Below are 22,866 nucleotides of genomic sequence, written 5' to 3'. Positions count from 1 at the left end.
AGGCAGGGAGAGAGGGGCGAGGGCGGGGGAGGGAAGGGAAGAGAAGGGGAGAAAAAAAGGCAGAAAATATCAGGCAGAGGAAAGGGGAAGGTTCTAGGTCAAGTTCATCACTGAGGAGTCAGGTGGACCACTAGAGGCAGCAGAGGAAGATAGGCTAGGATGGAGTGGGCTGGCACAGGGAGAAGGACAGGGGCAGGAAGGGAAGTCTGACCCAGCAAGGTCACGCCAACAAGCACAGTCCTGGGAGGCATATCCCAGAACGGAGGCTCCCTCAGGGAGAAGAGCTGTGACCATCTCCCTCAGTCTCAGATACGATGTAGTTTGCGGTGCTTATGTCCTGGGCACATATGACGTGAATGGAGATGCAGAAGAAAATTATGGAGATGAGAGAGATCTGGAGGAAGAGACCCAATTTTAAAATATTTTTAAGTTTTGTTTTAAGTTTTACTTATTTATTTATGAGAGAGAAAATGGGAGTGTCAGGGCCTCCAGCCACTGCAAATAAACTCCAGACGCGTGTGCCTCCTTGTGCATCTGGCTTACGTGGGTCCTGGGGAACGGAACTGGGGTCCTTTGGCTTTGCAGGCAAACGCCTTAACCGCTAAGCCATCTCTCCAGCTGGAGACGCAATTTTATATAAAACACCATGTTGGGTAGCCAGAGCTTACACGAAAAGCATAGCAGAAGGATATGGACCAGTTCAGACACACGCCCTCCGAGACAGCAGTTGATTAACAACAGCTTGGAGGAGCCTACCCGGAAGAGAGGCCTGCGGCTCCCAGCATGGTGAGTGGATCAGCATGTATAATCAAAGGGAGGAAATGGCCCAGAGACGACACCGCCCGCCAGGACAGAAGCCAGGGAGGCCGACCACAGGCCTCTTGTCCCTCCTTCAAGCACCAGGCCTGGGCACAGGAGGGGTCACGATTCTCGCCAAGGACATATTACAGCCCGGGTGCCGAGAGCGCCTGTCAGTCTGCACGCACGAGTGCACAGAGAAACACAGCAGGCAGACAGACAGATGTAGAAACATGCCCTTCCTTCACCCAGCCAGCCAGACCTACATGCAAATTGTTTTGGTGATTTTTGTCTTTCCTTTTTCTTTGTTTTATTTTCTTTTGAGATAGGGTCTCGCTCTAGCCCAGACTGACCTAGAATTCACTATGTGGTCTCAGGGTGACCTTGAACTCACGGAGATCCTCCTCCCTCTGCCTCTTGAGTGCTGGGATTAAAGGCGTGCACCACCACACCTGCCAATTTTTGTCTTTTAATGTCACTCTAACTTAAAAGATGATCATTTACACCCCAAATACCATGATAAGCTAAATCCTCCCTGTCTTACACAATGTCTTTAAATCTAAAGTGAAAGTCAAATATACTACATTAAATGCTGGCCTTATTAGATGGGAAAAAATTTCTAGTGTTTGACATTTATATATTTATATTTGTAATATAACGTAAATATGTACAAAGAGGTGAAACAAAACAAGAGTAGCAACATGGGAAGAAGGGATGGCTTAACGGTTAAGGCGTCTGCCTGCAAAGCCAAAGGACCCAGGTTCCATTGCCCAGGACCCGTGTAAGCCAGATGCACAAGGGTCACACACATCTGGAGTTCGTTTGCAGTGGCTGGAGACCCTGGTGTGCTCATTCTCTCCCTCTCTCTCTCTTTCTCTGTCAAATAAATAAAAACAAAAACAATAAAAAAGAGTGGCAACAATCTTGAAATTGGGATTGGAGAAAGAAGAGTGGGCTGAAGCTAGAGACTGGGCTCTGCTGGGAACCACAGACAAGTGAGGTACCCTCAAAACTCGGCAGGAAAAAAAAAAAAAACAAGCAGAAAATCTTACCTAGTTCCAAGCAGGTTTATTTCAACTTGCTTATTTGCAGGCTATGGACTGAGGATTTTCTGATTTTCCAGACAGTAGCACATGAAAATATTGTTAAACTAGTAAAACACATTGTATCCACTAGGGGGCAGATCTTACTAAAGAAATCTAAACAGGGCTCCTGTACTCAGCATTTTACAAACTCTTTTTCTCATAATTCTTATAATTCTCCCATCACACACTTACACACAAAACTATTAAAACACACACCTTAACGAAAGATGTGCTATTTTTAACAATATTTATTTATTTGAGAGGGAGAGAATGGGTACACCAGGGCCTCCAGCCACCGCAAACATTCCAGACGCATGCGTCCCCTTGTGCATCTGGCTTACACGTGGGTCCTGCGGAGTCAAACCAGGACCCTTAGACTGTGCAGGCAAATGCCTTGACCGCTAAGCCATCTCCCCAGCCCCAGATGTACTCTTAATGTCTCTTATTTCCCGAGTTCATTAAGAAGAATACTCAAGGGCTGGAGAGATGGCTTAGCAGTTAAGTGCTTGCCTGTGAAGCCTAAGGACCCCGGTTCGAGGCTCAGTTCCCCAGGTCCCACGTTAGCCAGATGCACAAGGGGTGCACGCATCTGGAGTTCGTTTGGAGTGCCTGGAGGCCCTGGCACTCCCATTCTCTCTCTGTCACTATCAACTATATAAATAAATAAATAAATAAATTTTAAAAAAGAAGAATACTCAAGTCATCAGTACATAACGGGAGCTTTCTGTTGGGGACCCACTTCCCAACCCCCTATTTTTCAAATTCACAATCTGTGGCGGGTAAATGGCAACCCTGTTTTGTTTATGACCCACAACTATATATGCAGAGACCTCACCTGACTGCTCACTTTCTTCCTACACCACTCTGTCTAGCAAGAAAAGCATTAGTCATGCTCTTAATTTTTCCCCCATTTAACATAATAAATGCAAGCCATTATCAGTGACAAATATTTTGGTACAGTGGACCATCACTGAATGTTCTTAAAGTAAATTAAGTCCTTCTTCCTGCTAACCTTATAAAATAATAATCTGTACATGCTGAAATAACAACTTTAAATCCTAACTTCAAATTTTCTGTGAAGTCACTTAAAAAAAAACCTCACAAGCAAGCTGGCTGGACATGGAGACACACGCTGGTGGTCACAGCAGGGTCCTGGGGTCAAGGCTGGCCTGGGCTGTAGGCAGACCAGACTAAACCAGAGAAAACCCAGCCAGTCTCAATCTCTTGAGAACCTAAGTCCTGGGGAATCAAGCCTTGAACCGGGGTCCTTAGGCATCAAGGGCAAGCGCGTAACCACTAAGCCATGTCTCCGGCCCCTTAAGTCATGTTTCCTATCAGGCATATGAGTCTTCAGAGCTCTGCTCTACAGTACGCTGCTCGTCTCTCTGAGCCCAACAGCACCTCCTCTGAGGACGCTGCTTCCCCAAGCCAGCATGTGGGCACTTACAGTGACAGAGAGAGCAGCGTCCATCTGTCCACACGCTTTGGGGGAGGGAGGAGCGAGCTCAGTCACTCTTGTACATGCCATTCCCATGTGCTCACACAGCAGGGGACCATTAACCAGGACAATGAGCGAAGGCTGCTCTATGAACACTGTTCCTGACAGTCCTTCTCTGGGTGGCACCTGTGAACGTCATTATAGGGTGCCCACATCAAAGGTGGGAGAAGGGTCCAATTCCTTCATGCCTGGAACATTCCTGGCACCATGTCTAACATGCTTTTATCTTTTTAAACATAATTAGCTATCTGTCATTTTCGATAGTAAGAACAGATCTCAAATGTCTTCGCCGTTAGGGGCTCTCTTCCTCCCTCGCCTGGGGCACGGTGGGGGCACGCGGCAGTACCCAAGCAGGAGCGGCTTGGCTGGAGGGAGAACCACCTGGGAAGTGGCTTCTCACGGGGCTCACAGCCACCACTTACCTGGCCGTGTCCCTCGACAGGTTGCTTGTCTGTGTAATTCTGGGCTGCATAGCTGGCAATCTTGATTGGTTGGCTATCTGAAAATGACATACGGCCCTCCATCTGTCACCTGCATCTTACTTTCACGGAATTGGGAATCCTGAGGGTCTCTTTCGATTGGTTTCCCCTAAACCTACACATTCCCTTTCCCTTTGAATCAATGTAAGAATTATTTTGCCACAAGTTGGGACTATAAAGTCATTTAAAACAGATGAGAAAATCTTTCAAAGCAGCAGTCTAGTAGACCACCACTCCCCATTAACAGCCAGGTTACAGGAAGGAAGGAAGTGCTGGAGGGATAAATGAATGAAGCGCTAGAATGCATCACAGAAATGGCACCCCAAGTGAACTCATTATGTCTACTTCGGACATCATCCAGGGGAGGCTGACCATCTCCAGAACACAATCCCAAGACAGGCAGCTAGTAGCCTCCAATCAGATGTCTCTGGAGTAGATATGATGAGGTCAATTTGAGTTAGAGAACAAAAAGAACATTAAGACCGTTTTTCAGAGCTGAGAACGCATCTCCGTTGGCAGAGTGCTTGCCTCACCCTCACAGAGCCCGGGCTTGACCCGCAGCCTGCATGCTCAGAAAGTGGAGGCAGGAAGGTCAGATGTTCAAGGCTGTGCTTGGCTACATGGTGAATTTTAGGCCATCCAGGGCTATATGAGATCCTGTCTTAGAAAAAAAAAAAAGATGCTTGCTTGCAAAGCCCACCAGCTCATGTTCTAACATTCAGACATAAAGCGTGGTGCAAGCATAGGGAATGTGTTTGCAAGACAGAAAGAGACTGTGAGGTGTCCTCTCATCTATAAGTGAGTTAATTAAAATTCTTTAAAAATATATTATAGTACTTTTCAAATAAAGTTCCTAGCCTTTGATGGTGAGACTCTTCGTACTCTAAGAAGTGAATTAGAGTGGGGTGTATTGATGCAAACCTGTAGTCCCAGCATTGGGGAAAGTAAGACAAAAGTGTTGCCCTGAGTTCCAAGTAAGCCTTGGCTAAAGGGTAACACTTTGTCCCCAAAATCTAAAAATATAACAATAAGGGCTGGAGAGATGGCTTAGCGGTTAAGCGCTTGCCTGTGAAGCTTAAGGACCCCGGTTCAAGGCTCGGTTCCCCAGGTCCCACGTTAGCCAGATGTACAAGGGGGCGCACGCGTCTGGAGTTCGTTTGCAGTGGCTGGAAGCCCTGGCGTGCCCATTCTCTCTCTCTCCCTCTATCTGTCTTTCTTCCTGTGTCTGTCGCTCTCAAATAAATAAATAAATAAATGAATAATGAATAAAAAATATTTAAAAAAATAAAATAAAAATATAACAATAAATAAATAGGGATCAGGAGATGGCTCAGTGATTAAAAGTACCTGCTTGCAGAGCTTGCCGGCTTGGGGTTCAGTTTTCCAGTACCCACATAAAACCAGATACACCAAGTGGAACATGTGTCTGGAGTTCTTTGCAGCAGCAAGAGGCCCTGGCATGCCCATTCCTTTCTCATTCTCTTTCTTTCTCTCCCTCCTTGCAAACAAATAGCTAAATATATTTAAAAAAATACATGATTAAATAAATCAGGCTTGGTGAACGTTGCTATGTCAAGTCCAATAGAAAAATAAAGTGAATTAAACATATATATTCTTTAAAACATTCCTAAGGATTTGATAGCAAGGCTATAGCTAACTCAGAGGTAAACATTAGGGACAGCCTACTATTAAAAATTGTTAAAGGTCTGGAGAGATGGCTTAGCAGTTAAGTGCTTGCTTGTGAAGCTCGAGGCTCGATTCCCCAGGACCCACGTTAGCCAGATGCACAAGGGGGCGCACACATCTGGAGTTCGTTTGCAGTGGCTGGAGGCCCTGGTGCAGCCATTCTCTCTCTCTGTCTGACTCTTTCTCTGTCTGTCACTCTCAAATAACACAGAAAATGGCGTTAAGTGTCTGGCATTCATCTGCAGCAGTAAGAAGCCCTGCTACACGCATATAGATGAATATTTTTTTTAAATTTTATTTATTTATTTATTTGAGAGCGACAGACACAGAGGGAAAGACAGATAGAGGGAGAGAGAGAGAATGGGCGCGCCAGGGCTTCCAGCCTCTGCAAACGAACTCCAGGCGTGTACGCCCCCTTGTGCATCTGGCTAACGTGGGACCTGGGGAACCGAGCCTCGAACCACGGTCCTTAGGCTTCACAGGCAAGCGCTTAACCGCTAAGCCATCTCTCTCCAGTCCTAGATGAATATTTTTATAATTCTTAAAATCTATTCATTTTTATGTCTTTGTTTTTTTTCAAGGTAGGGTCTCACTTTAGCTCAGGCTTACCTGGAACTCACTTTGAAGTTCCAGGCTGGCCTCGAACTCACAGCGGTCATCCTACCTCTGCCACCAGACTGCTGGGATCAAAGGCATGTGCCACCACGCCTGACCAAATTGGGTTCAATTTTATCTAGGATAACGTTATCGCATTACACTTGAGAAACAAGAAACCATGTTCCAAGACACCAGCATTTTGACTAATATTGTAGAATACGCTTAAAAACTTAAGTCTGCAGTGTCTTCTGAAGCAGCCAGAGGGACCATCCTTCCTAAGAGAAGGAGAGCAAACGGGGGGGGGGGGGTTCAGGCAGGAGGGAGGGGGGCTGCCGCGCAGGGCAAGCGGCGCTTACCTGATGAGGACGCACTGGCTGTCGTGGCGCTTCCACAGGCAGCGGTAGCACTCGTTGGCGATGGCGAAGATGTGCGGCGGCAGCTCGCCCAGGTGTCGCCGGCTGTACCGCTCCATGGTGGCGCGCTCGTACAGGCCGGCGATGGGCTTGTAGGGGTTCACGGAGGCCATGATGGAGCCGATGTAGGTCTGCAAGCAAGCACGGGGACGGGACGGGGAGCTGCGTCACCTGGCCGCTGGCCACCTCCCCCGGGGCGAGGGAGGGTGCAGTGGTGCCCACGGCTTTCCGGGAAGGGAGATGGGAAGGTGGCAAGAAGCGAGGGGCCCCCAACCCCTGTTCCCAGGTGACCTCCTTAACGCCAATGCAGTCCTGGCACAAGGTCAGCTGCCAGCCCTGCCCCCACTGTGGGTATTATGAAACTGCACGGGGCCAACCAGGCCTCGAGGCCTGCGAGGAACAAGGGGCCCGGGGAGAGGGAAGAGGAGAGGACTAAATGTTAAATTAGCAGTGTGGGTTTCCAGTGATGAGAAACTTCTGGAAGGAGTGAGCAGCTGTTGATGCACAATGAATCACGCCACCAAATCATACTCTCAAAACAGTAAAAATGGCAAATTCCATGGTATGGATTTTTAGCTACAGGTTGTGGAAAATGCTAGATCTTTTTCCAGTCATGACAGCAGCTCACCAGGTGTCACATACATGGTCAGGAACTTAAGAGTATCGCCTCTCTGGGACAACAGCCAGGCCAGAAAGTTGGTTAAAAAGTCCAGGCCGGCGAAACAGAAGTTACTGCATTAACAAAACTTAGTTCCTTGGGTCCACCTGATGGGACATCCGTTACTTAGATTTCTGCAGGAAATACAGACCAGGTTCCTTGGTTTCTGGGCTCCAGAGGATAGGAGAAAGCAGATCAAAGGGGAAACAGCGTCCTTTAAGCACAGTCCTCCCCAGTGTGCTGCCCGTGTGGCTTCCTGGAGTCAGGGGCGCTGTGTGCTGCTCCCCACTTTGGTCCGCAGAAGCCCCACTATTTGAAGACAGGGCCTTTAGAGTGCACCTAACTTAAACGCAGGCTACGGGGGGACTCCTGATTCCATCTGAATGGTGTCCTTATGAGAAAGGGGTATTTGGACACAAAAACACACCTCTCTCTCTCTCTCTCTCTCTCTCTCTCTCTCTCTCTCACACACACACACACACACACACACACACACACACACACACACACACGCCTGGGAGGGGGAAGGGGAAGGCGTGTGGGGAAAAATGCAACAAGACAGCCAGGCCAGTGAGACTTAACAGATGTGACACCTTGACTGTGGAAGCTAAAGAGCTTCCATAACTGGGTTTCGGGATGTAGGTTTTTGTCACAGGAGCCTGAGCGGACGACACGAGGGGCCTGGGCCCGTGAGTTCAGCTGAGAGCCCGGCCAGAGCTGCACCCGCGCCGAGCAACCGAGGTGTAGGAAGAAAACGTCGAAGTGCTCACAAAGCCATAAGCGCAGAGATGAGATCTGAACCCAAAAATTCATTCCAGGGCCTTCTCTGACCACATGCTTGAAAATGTAGCAATTCTCCAGAAAACAAGGGGAAAAAAAGGGAAAAAGTAGAAAGTCCAAACATTCTTTGAACATCTGCACCACGTTAAAACAATTTGTAATCATTTATATTCATAGTAACTGCCAGGAACATCAAGCCAAGTTTTATATGTTCAGAACAAGTTTTCAAATGCAGCAAAGTCTATAATATATTTCAAAAATAATTTGAACCTAAAAGATTAAGAGCACCAATAATCTGACCAGAGTAACTGCGCTCCTAAGTTCACAGCCAAGAAGAACCGAATGCAGACGCTCAGGCGTTCGTGCACGCGCCCTTGCTGACAGCGGAACGAGTCACATAGCTGAAAGGCAGAAACGACCAGGTGGCTGTCATCAGATCCTCGGATATGCAAGATGTGGCATGTCCACACAGCGGAGTAACAAACCCAAACGTACTACATGCGATCCTGCAGCTGTGAAAGCACGGTGCATGAGTGAAGCCAGATACCCAGCCAGCCAGGCAGGGCCCGTGGGGGAAGGTGTGGGTAGGTGGGTGAGAGGAAGGCGGCACTAAGTAAGGGAGGCAGGACTGGGGAGGGACAGTGCTTCGTACTACGTTCCCATTTGGCTGGGTAAGAAGATTTTTTTAAAAGTTTTTTAAAAATTTTTTTATTTATTTGAGAGCTACAGACACAGAGAGAAAGACAGGTAGAGGAAGAGAGAGAGAATGGGCGCGCCAGAGCTTCCAGCCTCTGCAAACGAACTCCAGACGCGTGCACCCCCTTGTGCATCTGGCTAATGTGGGACCTGGGGAACAGAGCCTCGAACCGGAGTCCTTAGGCTTCACAGGCAAGTGCTTAACCGCTAAGCCATCTCTCCAGCCCTGGTAAAAAGATTTTTAAAAATATTTTGTTTATTTTTATTTATTTATTTGAGAGCGACAGACAGAGAGATAAAGAGGCAGAGAAAGAGACAGAAAGAATAGGCGCTCCAGGGCCTCCAGCCACTGCAAATGAACTGCAGATGCATGCGCCACCTTGTACATCTGGCTAACATGGGTCCTTAGGAATCAAGCCTCGAACCGGGGTCCTTAGGCTTCACAGGCAAGTGCTTAACCACTAAGCCACCTCTCCAGCCTGATGAAAAGATTTTGGGATGACATAAAAGTGTTCCTTGCTCAGCATCACGCACGTACTTCATGTCACTGGCACACAGACTTTATATGCCTTTGACGCAATGTGAATTTCACTTCAGACAAACATGTTCTTTCTTGAGTCAAGGTTCAGGTCTTTGGAAGCAGACTCACTAAGAAAGCCCACTTTCCTGTGTCACAGCTCTGTAGGGAAGTTCTGGCCAGGCAGGAAGACGGGAGCTGCTCCTTCCCAAGGGTGGGGGAGGAGGCCAGCACCAGGGCCACAGGTGTTGGCCCCTTCTTTGATGCCAGCCTCGATGCTTAGGCTATCTACCAGTGCTTGGCATTCTCTTCTATTTTGTCTACGCTGTCAGGGCCATTCCCACCCTTTCAGCATTGTTTTTATTCTGTTAACTATCGAAAGTAGGGCTGGGGAGAGAGCTCAGCGGTTGAGAGCGCTTGCTGTGTGAGCCTCGAGTGAGGGCCAGAGCCGCTGCCGTTGTTACAAGCACCCATGTAAATACACACATGTCCGGGTTATTCTCCATGCCCTGTTCATAACATGCATGTGAGTGTTATATAAGTTCAAACCAACTGCTTTTTTTCCGGAAAGTATTAATTTCCTTATAAAACTATCAATAATTCTAGCTCTCCCCTTTTGTTGGAAATAAGGTCTCATATAGCCCAGGCTGGCTTTAAACTCAGTATGTAGCCAAGGATCACCTTGAATTTCTGATTCTCCCGCCTCCTCTTCTTGAGTGCCTGGATTATAAGGATGTACCACCACACCTGTTTCTGCAGTGCTAACGACCAAACTCGGGTGCTGAGCACGCTACGCAGCTGCTCCGCCAACCAGGTTGTACCCTACCCTTTCTAGACTCTTTTCTCCCCAAGGTAGGGTCTCACTTTAGCCCAGGCTGCAATTCACTATGGAGTCTCAGGGTGGCCTCGAACTCCTACCTCTGCCTTCCGAGTGCTGGGATTAAAGGCATGTGCCACCACGCCCGGCTAGACTCATTTTATGTAAAAACTTGTTTTAACAAATCACTTCTGCTAAAATCTCACAGCCATGTTTCCATTTTCAGTTGGGGAATGTCATAGTATACTTCGGGATACTGTTTGCCCTGACAGCCCGGATGCCAGTTTCTCTATGGATGCCAGTTTCTCTATGGCAACAGGAGGCACAATAGCCTTTGTTAGCAAATGTGAAGGCAGAGAGTCCAATATGGTCTTACAACTCATTTCTTTTGTGTTTTTAAATTTTTTAAATTTACTTTTATTTACTTATTTGCAGGAATAGTGTGGGAATGGGTGTGTCAGGGCTTCCTGCTACTGCACATGAACTCCATCCAGATCCATGCACCACTTGGTGCATCTGGCTTTTACAGGGGTACTGGGAAGTTAAACCGGGCCTTCGGGCTTTGAAGTAAGTGCCTTTAACTGTTGAGTCACCTTTCCAGCCTCTTATGGCCCTCCCTCACTTCTCTCTCTCTCTCTCTCTTTCTTTCTTTCACAATAATTCACAGAGCTACTGCCCAGTGGCTTAGTTTTCAATGTCCAGGTTGACTCTGGACTACAGAGAGGCTGAAGTACAAGATGGCATGGCCACCCTGCCCGACTGAAATGCTCCTGTGCAGTGGAAGGAAGCTGGTACTTCGGAGCACAGCTGCTCCACATGAGGGCAGCCTCCCAGAGCCTGTGTGTAAGTAAGCGCCCATCTCGGTGACTGTGCCGAGTCACCACGCATGAGAAGCGCTGTGGTACTTGTCCCTGCCGGCCTGGCCACAGCTGTCCAGGATTAACGCCACCATTTGCAGCTGGCCTGCTCTACAGGTTCTAATGGCTGCAACGTGCACAGGATCTGGGGTGAGAACCAAGCCCATCGAGGTCGGCTTAGCTGGCGAAGTGGGCTTCCTGGCCACGACCCCCACGGCGCTTGTGGCTGTGTGCGCCTCCTAAGACCACGTTCGCGTTCCTATCCAGTTCTCAGGACGCGCCGAGGTGCCTTGCTCAACGAGCACTTAGCTTACTAAGCTGCCAAGAAGACAACGTGGGAGCTGATTATTATGCACTGCTGCGAATTTAAAAGCCCTATAAAAATACTGCTGAGAGCCGGGTGTGGTGGCGCACGCCTTTAATCCCAGCACTCGGGAGGCAGAGGTAGGAGAATCGCCGTGAGTTCGAGGCCACCCTGAGACTACAGAGTTAATTCCAGGTCAGCCTGGACCAGAGTGAGACCCTACCTCGAAAAACCAAAAAAACAAAAAAAAAAACAAAAAACGTACTGCTGAGAATGGCACTTCATGCGAGACCTTGATTTGTTCCCAACTTGCAGGGAAACTTCTGACTCTTTCTGTGTCCCTGGACCCAGATTAGAATGAATGATTTTACCCTTTCTTGAGGAGTCTTGGTCTCCTTCAGGCCCTCAGCCCAAGAAAATGGTGACCATGGCAAGTGAGGCAGAGGCTTCCTGCCGGTCTACAGAGAGGTGGTCGTGGGCTCCTGGGCCTCTGCTGTTCTCCCACCTCCTTCCCTGCCGGCCCAGCTGCGACTCCGTGTCACCAATGCTCCCCAGGGCCACAGTGGTGGACAGTTCCAAGTGGCCACTGGAATAAAAGTCATCCAGACCTGCTAACGTCAGAGGGATGGTTAAAAGGGTCTGCAGACCAAAAGAGCTTTGCCGCAGGCCAACAATGGAAGATACAAGACTGGGCTTTTATTTTACTTTTCACCCTAGACATCAGGCCAAATGAGAGAAAATTTTCAAAATTATTTGCATTTCGATATATTGAAAAATCTGGGGGGACTGGAGAGATGGCTCAGCACTTAAGGCGCTTACCTATAAAGCCTAACAACCTTGGTTCGATTCCCCAGTACCCACGCAAAGCCAGATTCACAAAAGGGCACATGTATTTGGAGTGCATTTGCAGCAGCTAGAGGTCTTGGCATACCCATTCTGTCTCTCTTCTCTCTCCTTGCAAATAAATAAATAAATATTAAAACAAATCCTTGGAGCTGGAGCAATGGCTCAGTGAATAATGTGCTTGCTGCTCAGGCTGAAGTTTGATTCCCAGACCTTGTGGAAAAAGCTAGAATGGGCTTCAGCAATCCTAGAGTATGGTTAGAGGTGGAAACGGGAGAACCACGGGAGCTTACGGTGAGCACGGCAAGGAACAGCAGAGAGCAAGAATCCACAGGAAAAGCCCTGCCTTTGATGGTGTGCACAGGCAAGGACCAGCCCAAGAGAGGTTCCTCTGGCCTCCACGTGTGTCCTGTGGCGTGAGTACGCCAGAACGCAAACACACATGACACGTGGAGTTCCTGACCCTCCTGCCTCATCCTCCCACGTGCGGGATTGCAGACGTGCCACCATGCCCATCTTCCTTGTCACAGGACGTTACGTGACAAGTCTACGTTTTCCCCAAGTAACTTTAACTGGTGTTTCATAATCCTAGACGAAGAGAACGGCTTGCACATCCCTGGCCCTTCCGTGCTTGGCCCGAGCCCGGGATGTGGGCAAGATGTGGGCAAGCAGGGGTGGCTGCTCGGGCCTGTTCTGCAGCAGAGTACGGGGGGACGGGAAAGGAAAGCGCCGCCTCTGCAGTCACAACGCCGCCGTGAGTGAGGGGAGCTGGAAACCGCGGCGCATGAGCAGCGGTTCAGGAGACCTCCGCCGACACGCGGACCTCTGCTTTGCCGCCGGCCCTTGGGCCTGAGTCCCTTCGCCTTACGCCTGAAGTGCAGCCTCCCTCCGCCGGTGCGACTCGCCCTTTACAGGAGCTCACCAGACCCGAGCTCAGCTTCCACAAGCCTTGTTCCAAAATGCCCGGACTCTCTCCATAATGCCCGGACTCTCTCCATAATGCCCGGACTCTCTCCATATGCCCGGACTCTCTTCAAAATGCCCGGACTCTCTCCATATGCCCAGACTCTCTCCATATGCCCAGACTCTCTCCATAATGCCCGGACTCTCTCCATAATGCCCGGACTCTCTCCAAAATGCCCGGACTCTCTCCATAATGCCCGGACTCTCTCCAAAATGCCCGGACTCTCTCCATAATGCCCGGACTCTTTCCATAATGCCCGGACTCTCTCCATAATGCCCGGACTCTCCATAATGCCCGGACTCTCTCCATAATGCCCGGACTCTCTCCATAATGCCCGGACTCTCTCCATAATGCCCGGACTCTCCATAATGCCCGGACTCTCTCCATAATGCCCGGACTCTCTCCATAATGCCCGGACTCTCTCCAAAATGCCCGGACTCTCTCCATAATGCCCGGACTCTCTCCATAATGCCCGGACTCTCTCCAAAATGCCCGGACTCTCTCCATAATGCCCGGACTCTCTCCAAAATGCCCGGACTCTCTCCATAATGCCCGGACTCTCTCCATAATGCCCGGACTCTCTCCATAATGCCCGGACTCTCCATAATGCCCGGACTCTCTCCATAATGCCCGGACTCTCTCCAAAATGCCCGGACTCTCTCCATAATGCCCGGACGCTCTCCAAAATGCCCGGACTCTCTCCATAATGCCCGGACGCTCTCCATAATGCCCAGACGCTCTCCAAAATGCCCGGACTCTCTCCATAACACACGGACTCTCTCCATAACACCCAGACTTGCCCCGTAACGCCCAGACTCGCTCTGTAACGACCAGACTCTCTCTATAATGCCCAGACTCCTCCATAATGCCCGGACTCGCTCCCTCCCTCCCTCCAGCTCTAAACATGGTGTCGCTACAGCCCAAGTTCCACTGACTTACAGCCATGCACCACAGACAGGCGCACATACAATACAGTGGTCACGTAAGATTACGCTGCTGGGCTGGGGAAGAGGCTCACTGAGCGCACTTGCTGCACAAGCACGATCACCTGAGGACAGTTCTGAGAACGTCATCCCCACTGCTAAGGGATGCATGTCTGCATTCTCACAACAGGCAGCCAAGGGCAGCGGGAGCCTCAGGTCACTAGAGTCTTGACTGCCGAGCGTTCACTGTGTTCACCGTGTGCCAGCGAACTTCTGGCTGTGGTAAGAGAGAAGTGTGCGAGGAAGAGCCACCACACAGATGGTCCACAACAGTCTAATCAAAGTAGGCCAAGGGTTTGTTTATTTACTTATGTATTTTTATGAGAAAGAGGGAGGGAGAAAGAGTGGGCACACCAGGACCTCCGGCCACTGCATACGAACTCCAGACGCATGTACCACCATGTGCATCTGGCTTACGTGGATCCTGGGGAATCGATCTTAAGTCCTTAGGCTTTGCAGGAAAACACCTTATCCACTGGGCCATGCTCGGTCAAGGATTCTGATCCCCCTCCCCACCTCTTCTTAAATGGACCACCTTGGCATGGATTATATGTCTCCCAAGCAGCCTGCGTGTTGAAGAGGATCGTCCCAGAGTAAGAAGGGGAGTTCGGGAAGGCAGAGCAGCCCAGTGTGGACTAGCAAGAGAGGTGAGGCAGGGTGTTGGAGGCCGTGACACAGCCTTCCTCACAGGCTCTGATCGTCCCACACCTACACAAAGGTACCGTCACTGCTCCAGAAACGGCCCTGACGACGCCACGCAGCTGAAAACTGCGCACACATGCCACCCCAAACACGAAGCGGGGCCAGCTTCCGCTCACTGGCCTCCAAATTCCGTAAGATAAAGAGCCTAGTCATTTTAACAGCTGTTCAGAAATAGAAAAACATCCTATTTTGAAGCATATAAAAAATTCTACTTAGAAAATTTCCATATAACTCAGCAAAAATAAAAACTAAAGAAAAAACCCTTCCTTGCCCACATATTAATAATTTGGGGAGCTATGGCACATGTTGCTGAGAGAAACTCACTGTTTCTTCATCCCCACACCCACCTATTCTAAGTTTACAAAGTCATAACACTATAATACCAGTATCTGATTCTCATCAAAGAAGTGTGTTCTGATTTCTATATGTGTATCAAAATACCATGTAGTACATCTTATGTACATATGATATTTTTAATCCAACTTAGCACATCCTAACCATGTGGCTAAGACCAAGTGTTATTATGCGTTCTTATCACTTTAATAAAGTCTCTATCCAAGGACAATATATTAAATGACGCTTGGGAGCAGGGCTTGCTCCATCCATTCTACACACTGACCTGGTATCGTGGTATCTCCAGGAAGTGCACTCCACCTTACAGTTCACAGAAAAATCAAGTACAGTTAGGAAATCTTGCAGTGGACCAGTCACCTCCATTACAGCCAGCATGTGGATGGGGAAGGAAGTGCACTATTAATGGGATTTCAGAATTTCCACACAGGAACAGTGGCTCTGGACAGCACAGTTTAAAGGGCTGAAGTATTCCGCGCTGTCTGCACTGGTGCTGAGCTTAACCTCTTTGGTGCAAGATTTTGGTGAGCAACGTGGTACCCTCTGCATTCTACCTCCTTCCCTGCCCGGGAGCACTCTCTGGAAGCACTGCACAGACCAGAAGTATTTATTATTGTGATTGATGAAAACAAAATCACAACTGGTTTTCATCTTGTGGTCCCAAAAAGCTGGGTGGAGATCAGTAAGGCTGAAATGCACGAGGGAAATTGGTTATCTAAAGTCTGTGCCAGGACATGTGTGTCTACCGGGAAGAATCGTTAAGAAGTAGGAATCATTATCCAAATCCATTTCTGCCCACCACTCCCTTCTCTCCTTCTCCCTCCTGGGTCCCCCCCTCTCCTCCTCTGCTTCCTCCCAGTTCAGTGTGGCAATGACATGCTTTCTAATTCTTTACCTTATATCCAACTTCAGCGCCAAGATGTTGATGTGTTTACTCAATGGTTTACTGCTAATCTTCCTTCGGATGTCCTCAGATGGCTCAAATTCAACATGGACAAGACTTCTCTCACCCACACTCGTTTCTAAACACATAGTCCTATCTTGAGAAATGGCACCAGACTCGCCAAATGGCAACACAGTAGTCCTACTGTTCCCAAAGTCCACCCAATGAAGTGCTTAAACTCTCTACTTCTTGACTCCCCGTGGTGGGGACCGCACTGCTTCCATCTGGTCAGCTCTCCTAGAGCGGATGCCTCCGGCGTTCACCCATGGCGTTTGACTCTGTGGTCAAGGTGCGATTCCCCACGCTCGTGTTCAGAGCTCCTCGCCGCTTCCATCCAGGCTCCGGAACTTACCCAGAGCTGGTCTTAACCTGCTCTGTGCCACCTTCCTCTGTTCCAGCATCTTGATGGTCTACAGTGATACGTTACACGCATCGAGGTATCTTATATCTTTGCGCGCATCCATTTGCTGCTAGGAAACCAACCTCCACGTGGGCCAAAGACCGTCCAGATGCTCGCAAGCCCTGAAGCTGGCACCCTGGCTGAGAATCGTCTCTGCTCTCCTCATCCTGGCGTGCCTGGGCTTTGGGCTCCAGTGTTTTCATCACGCTCACTGTCACCCTGGGGCCTTTGCTAACGCTTTGCCTTCTGTCTGTCTTCGCCCATCACTTAAGTGCCTTCCACTGACGTCATCTTTCAGCACATGGTTACTGTGCAACCCTGGAGCCCAGCATGGAGCCCAGCACCCAGGCAGCACTGCATCAGCGTGGACATATTGGGAACACACGCTGTGAGCACCCATCTATGCTTTTATTCTGGCCTAGTACCATTATTTTCTACATCACAAACCATTTTCCCATGGTCCAATTTCACAACGAAAAACTTTGTTAAACCCATCTTTTAAAAAGTTAATTAAGCCTTAAGGTGTTTTACAAAGAAGTCTCACCAGGCATGGTGGCTTGTGCCTTTAATCCCCAGCATGTGGGGGAGGCTCAGGCAGGACTGTTGCGAGTTCGAGGCCAGCCTGGGCTACAGAGTAAGTTTCAGGTCACCCTGGACTAGGGCGAGACCTTGCCTCGCGAAAACAAGAAAGGAAGTCAGGATCACAAAAGGTAACTCCTGAAGTCCAGTGTTTAAAATTAGAAGCATTGGCGCTTCCATTTCATTTCAGTGCATTTCCGTGTCTAATTCTCTCCGTGTCGAGAGGAATATGAAGCAAAGGAGAGGTGGAGGGAAAACATCACGAAAACAAGATTCCTAATTGCCACTATCGTGTGCTGATGTGGAAGAGGCCACTCAAGAGCATAACGTTTGGTGAAGTTTAAAAATATACACAGTGAGACAGATGGTTACAATTATCTTCTGGCAACACAAGCCTTGATTTCATGTGTTTCTGTGGGGGGGCGTTGGATAAGAGGCCAGAAAACAAGAACCCTCCCCCACATACACACACAAACCACACGATGCTCAGCTGTCCGCGGTACGTGTCACGCGCCAAGTTTGTGTAAGCATCTGGACCGTAGGCCCTCCTGAATTTGTGACAAGCACACTGCTTCTTGACACTGCTTTAGAAAGACATGGAGGCAAGCCAAAAGAGACTACTTTGGGAAGACAAACTCGAAGAAGTAAAGCGTAGACTTTGATTTGCATGTGCCCCAAATAGACACCTCCATGGCAGGGTACCTGCCCAGTCTCCACAGCGCCCAGGGTTCCCCACCGGTGGGCTCAGCTCCTGCCTGGCTGGCGGGAGCCGGCGAGCACACCTTACTTGCCAGAAGTGAGTTCAGGACCGTCGCGTGTTCACAGATCGAGCTCGAATGCCACCTAACCAGAGCCGGCTATTTTAAGACAGCTAAAAGTACCCGAGCTGCGAAGCGCTCCTGGTGGCCCTGCAGCGCGTATCTTTAGACACACGCGCCCTCTAAAATGGGCTCCTTTGATGTCCATCTCCTAGCTGTTTGTCCAACAAGACCCACATGCTAACCGAAGGGTGGGTGGAACACGAACCGGCTTCCTCTGGCGCCCTCCTCGACGCCGTAATTGCAGGCGAGCGCTGTGGCTCCCGTGATGTGGCTTGGAGCCGTTCCTTAGCTGCTGGGAGAGAACCGACCTGGGTCTGACAAACCCTATAATGGAAGAAATGGGCTTCCCCTCCATCTGGCAGCAAACAAAACTGCCACAGCATGGACCCTGGTGGACCCCGGGCTTGGACACAGAGCTTAGCCGGGGCAGTGGAGACCCGTCCGCTCTGGACGCACGCGCTGATGACCCCGGCTCCGAGAATGCAGCAGGACACACACCCAAACCCACACGTTGCCTCCAGTGTCCTCGGTGGCTGCTGGGACCGTCGGCACCATGTCCTCAGGATGCTGTCCTTGACAAGCCGGGACCGAGCAGCCAGGCCTCCCTCCTCTGCTCCCACCCAGGCTTCTCGATCGTTCTGTGTCCACACTGTCTAAAACCCTCACTTCTCCTGCAAGCCTCGACTCCTACCAGCACTTGATCGACTGTCCAGGGAGGGAGTCTCCGCACACGTTTAACAGGCGCTGGCGCGGCAGCTCGCTCAGTAGCACGCTCGTCTCTCAAACAGCGGGCCGGGGATCAACCCTCGGCACCGATGTAAAATACCAGGCGTGGTGGCATGCACCTGTAATGCCAGTGCTGGGAGAGGTGGAGACAAGCGGGTCCCTGAGGCTTGCTGGCCAGCCAGTCCAGTGCCATGGGGTGGGGGGGGGGGCTAACGTAAGACCTTGTCTCAAAAAAGGCGGACAGTGCTCCTAAGGACACCCGAGGCTGTTCTCTGGTCCTCATGTGCGTGCATACACATGGGCTCACACACACACACACTTAACAGAGGTGCCGTGGTCTGTACGCCACCTGCTCCATACTTTCCACATCAGCCTGGTGGCAGGGCGAGTTTGCCACCCTCAGCCTGGCAGGACTCTGTGGTCAGGAACTATGGTGCAGTGGAGGATGGGGCGAAGCAGCCAAGGAAGGCCTCTGCTGACCGGATGTCACTGGTGGCCTCTGACCTGGCCAGGACAATTAAGCATACCTTCAGATGCAGTCAATGTCCCCATGGGGCCGACTCCCTCCGCTGAGAATGAATGTGTTAGGCTTCCTAACCTGGTGCCTCTCACCAAGCACCAGGTTCTGCAACGAAGGGCAACCTTCTCCCGATGCAGTGAGACCCTCGCAATCTCCCGCCCTTCAATCTTCCTATGTGATGCCCCACCAGCATTTCCATAACCTAGTCCTATGAAGCCAACAAGAACTTATGTAGAGATGTGGGCACTCCTCTTCACTGGGCTTATCAGATGGCAGGGAAGCGACAAGACAAAGCATGGCGAGGCCCTCTCTAGACCACCTCCAGGAAGGGAACCGCTGGTGGTGAGCCTTCTCCCACGGCAAGAAGCACGTGGCTAGCGTGCCCAGGGTAGAATCCAGGGGATGGGTGGGGAGCTGGGTGCTGGCTGCGGTGAACTCCCAGGAAGGGAGCCCAGACTTGGGGACTAAGGTGGGGCTCCACACAGGAATGAAGGGAAGGTGGAAGTACTCTCAAAGGGTAAGGAGATCAAACAGTACAGCAATAGGCCAGAGCTGTGCACCCCAAATCTGACCAGGCTCTGCTCCCCACAGGAGAAGCATGGGGCATGAAGGCATAACCCACAGGATCAGCTAAGGGTCACGTTTGGCGGCGTCACAGGCAGGGTCTGCACCAAGACTGTGTCACCCTCACTCACGCCACTCAGTGAGAGACAGTTTTCGCGCGCTGGGCGCGTGTGCTGTGTGAGCTGGCCTCGGTTCTCCCTCCCTGCTAAGCTGCAAGCTCTGAGGCCTGGGCTGATGGGCTAAACCTCTTCCAAATCCTCCTGAATGGTGCCAAGCTCCAGGCTGGAGTCGGCTAAACAAGTACGTGTTGGTATGAGATGAGTAAGTTGGACAGGAAGATACAGCAGCTAAAGTTTCTGAAGCTTTCCCTTATTTCGTCTCTCAGCAGTCTTGCAAACAGGGAGGTGGGACATCGGACCTTTACAAAACAAATTAGAAAATAGAAATTCTAGAGGATCAAATTACCCACATGGAGCTGAGGTGAATGATGAAGATGAATTTGTCCAGTCCTAAGCATTTATGTTTTTTTAATACTCCCTGCCCTATTTCAATGGAGGATGGAGAAAACTACGGGGAAAGTGTTTTTACTAGGTTTGGATAAAGTCTTCAGGTAAAAAGCCTGGCCCTTATAGTGGTTAAGTATAGTTGTCTACTTGATAGGAATTAAGTAAGAGACACACCTGTCTCGGGGTCTTTCCAGGAATTTGCAGGAAGGAGTATATACAAAGAAGCCCCGGGAGGGCGCGGCGTCTCTGGCCTGGCTGCCCAGGCTACTCACTGGTGTGTTCGCCTGCACTGTCGCGGCCATCCTTCCCAGGCATCGGAACCCAGCTCCCTCAGTCTGCCAGTGTAGACTGAGGACCAGCAGCTCTCCGAGAACCTTCCAGGCCTTCAGTGCCAGCCTGGGACTGCTGAAGCACCAGCCTTGTGGACTGAGCAGCGCTGGGTTCTCTGACTCCCCTGGCGGCAGACAGCCACTGTTGCACTGCCTGACACATTCCCTGTAAGCAAATCTATGACTCTCTTTTTTAAATTTTTTGGTTTTATTTTTATTTATTTATTTGAGAGTGACAGAGAGAGAAAGCAGCAGAGAGAGAGAAAGACTGAGAATGGGCGCGCCAGGGCCTCCAGCCACTGCAAATGAACTCCAGATGTGTGCACCCCCTTGTGCATCTGGCTAACGTGGGTCCTGGGGAATTGAGCCTTGAACCGGGGTCCTTAGGCTTCACAGGCAAGCGCTTAACCACTAAGCCATCTCTCCAGCCCTATGATTCTCTTTTATCCTGCAGATTCATTAGATCCGCTCTGTTCCTCTACGGAATGTTGACAAATACAGCCCCAAAGAGGAAAACGAATGGTAGGGTTCTTAGCAGAAGACAGCAGATTTCTTTGCAATTGGGGGGGGGGTCTTTCACCACCAACCCGTCAGCGGGGAGAAGAAAGCCAACATGTACTGAAACGTGCCCACACGCGCGCCGGGTGCCAAAGCTGGAGTCCCTTCGCGGCAGTGGGCGGCAGGGGACAGGCTCCTCCCTGACATGCCCCACTCTCCCCTCCACAGCCCTGGACGCGCTTGGCAACCTGAGCTGCGGAGACGACCAGGTGGGTCTGAGTTAGTCTTGAGTGTGACAGATGGCATGCTTTCTTGGCTGTAGTCATTGGGATGGACAGAAAGAAAGAAAAAGAGACAAAGAGAGAGACACACACAGAGAGAGACAGAAAGACAGAGGCAAAGAAACAGAAAGAAAGAGAAAGGAAGGAAGGAAGGAAGGAAGGAAGGAAGGAAGGAAGGAAGGAAGGAAGGAAGGAAAGAAAAGAGAGAGGAAGAGGGGGAGAGACACAAATCCACAGAAGGATTTACTTGATTTGACAGGAACGTGGGTGATTTTAGAAGCTCAGAATGGCTCCCAGTGCCAGTCAGGGAGAAAACAAGGGCCTCAGACCACAGAGGCAGTCGGTTTATCTCCACCGAGAAGGAGAACAATGGGAAAGGGACTCCCCTCGAGCCTCTAGAAGGAAGCACAACCTGGAGCACACCTTGGTTTCAGCTCACTAGACTCTCCAGCATCTGATCTACTCATGTAAGAAAGTAAGCTCGCTGTGGGATTTGGTGCGTATGTGTGGGTGAGGCAGTACACGCTCCATGCACGTCGGCACACGCAGGCCAGCAGAGGATATCCGGTCTCCTCTATTGCTTTTCTGCCTTAGTTCCTCCCAACCGAGTCTCTCTGAACCTGGGGCTTGCTGGTTTTTGAAGTCAGACTGACTGACCTGGAAGTTCCACTGATCCTCGTGTTTCTGCCTCACACAGCCGTGCCTGGATATTGACATGGGTACTGGGGTTCAACTCACGGCCTCATGTTTGTGCAGCAAATGCTCTTAACCACTGAGCCATCTCCCCAGCCCCCAACTTGGCTGTTGTTTTTTTAAACATTTTATTTTCATTTAAGAGAGAGAGGTAATATGGCATGCAGGGCCTCCAGCCAGTGCAAACAAACTCCAGACACACGTGTCACCATGTGCAGCTGGCTTATGTGGGTTCTTGAGGAATCGTACCTGGGTCGTTATGCTTTGTAGGCAAATGTCTTAACCACTAGGCCATGTTTCCAGCCCCACTCTGGCTGCTTTAATTGGGCATATTTATATCAACATGTTCTATCTGTATAAGAAAACATCTCTGGCAAAAGTCAAGTATTTTTTCCCCAGAAGCTTTTCTTTTTGCATGCGTGCTTGTGTGACGTGTGTGGTGTGCGCACGTGTGTGTAGCCCTTGCATGTGCATTTGGAGGCCAATGGAGAATCTCTCCTCCTAAGTTCACTGCTTGTGTCCTTGAGACAGAATCTCTCACTGATCCCAGAACTTGACATTCTCCTGAGCCCCCGTGATTTTCCAGTCCCTGCTCCTAACAAGACTATGTCACAGGTACGTGTGGCGGTGCCTAGCTCTTCCTGCGGGTGCAGGGGAATCGCACACAGGACCCTCATGCTGTGCAAAACACTGCTCTTAACCACTAAGCCATCTCTCTAGCTTTCCCTCCAAACCTTTATTTATTCACTTATTTATTTACTTCCTTATTTGGGATGGAGAGAGAATATGAGCGTGCCTCTAGCCACTGCAAACAAACTCCATACACATGCGCCCCCCTGTGCATCTGGCTTCTGTGGGGTCCTGGGGAATTGAACCTGCGTACTTTGGCTTTGCAGGCCAGTCCGTCCCTCAAATCTTTAATGATACATACATTTAATGAGACATTGCACAGAGATGAGATACCAGGGGAAAAGCAGC

General features: G+C 50.0%; 1 protein-coding gene across 2 annotated transcripts in view; it reads right to left on the bottom strand.

Annotated features, from left to right (window-relative positions):
• Positions 1 to 22,866, bottom strand: part of Myo10 (myosin X) — a 230,524-nt gene that overhangs the window by 110,780 nt on the left and 96,878 nt on the right. For both annotated transcript variants that reach the window (XM_045133108.1, XM_045133107.1), the window contains exon 4: positions 6,500 to 6,687. In XM_045133108.1, the coding sequence (XP_044989043.1) occupies positions 6,500 to 6,687 (188 nt within the window). The remainder of the gene's footprint in view (positions 1 to 6,499; positions 6,688 to 22,866) is intronic.

The sequence above is a fragment of the Jaculus jaculus genome, chromosome 13 (assembly GCF_020740685.1).
Source record: "Jaculus jaculus isolate mJacJac1 chromosome 13, mJacJac1.mat.Y.cur, whole genome shotgun sequence".
NCBI classification, from domain to species: Eukaryota; Metazoa; Chordata; class Mammalia; order Rodentia; family Dipodidae; genus Jaculus; species Jaculus jaculus.
This window is presented reverse-complemented; position numbering and strand designations above follow the sequence as displayed.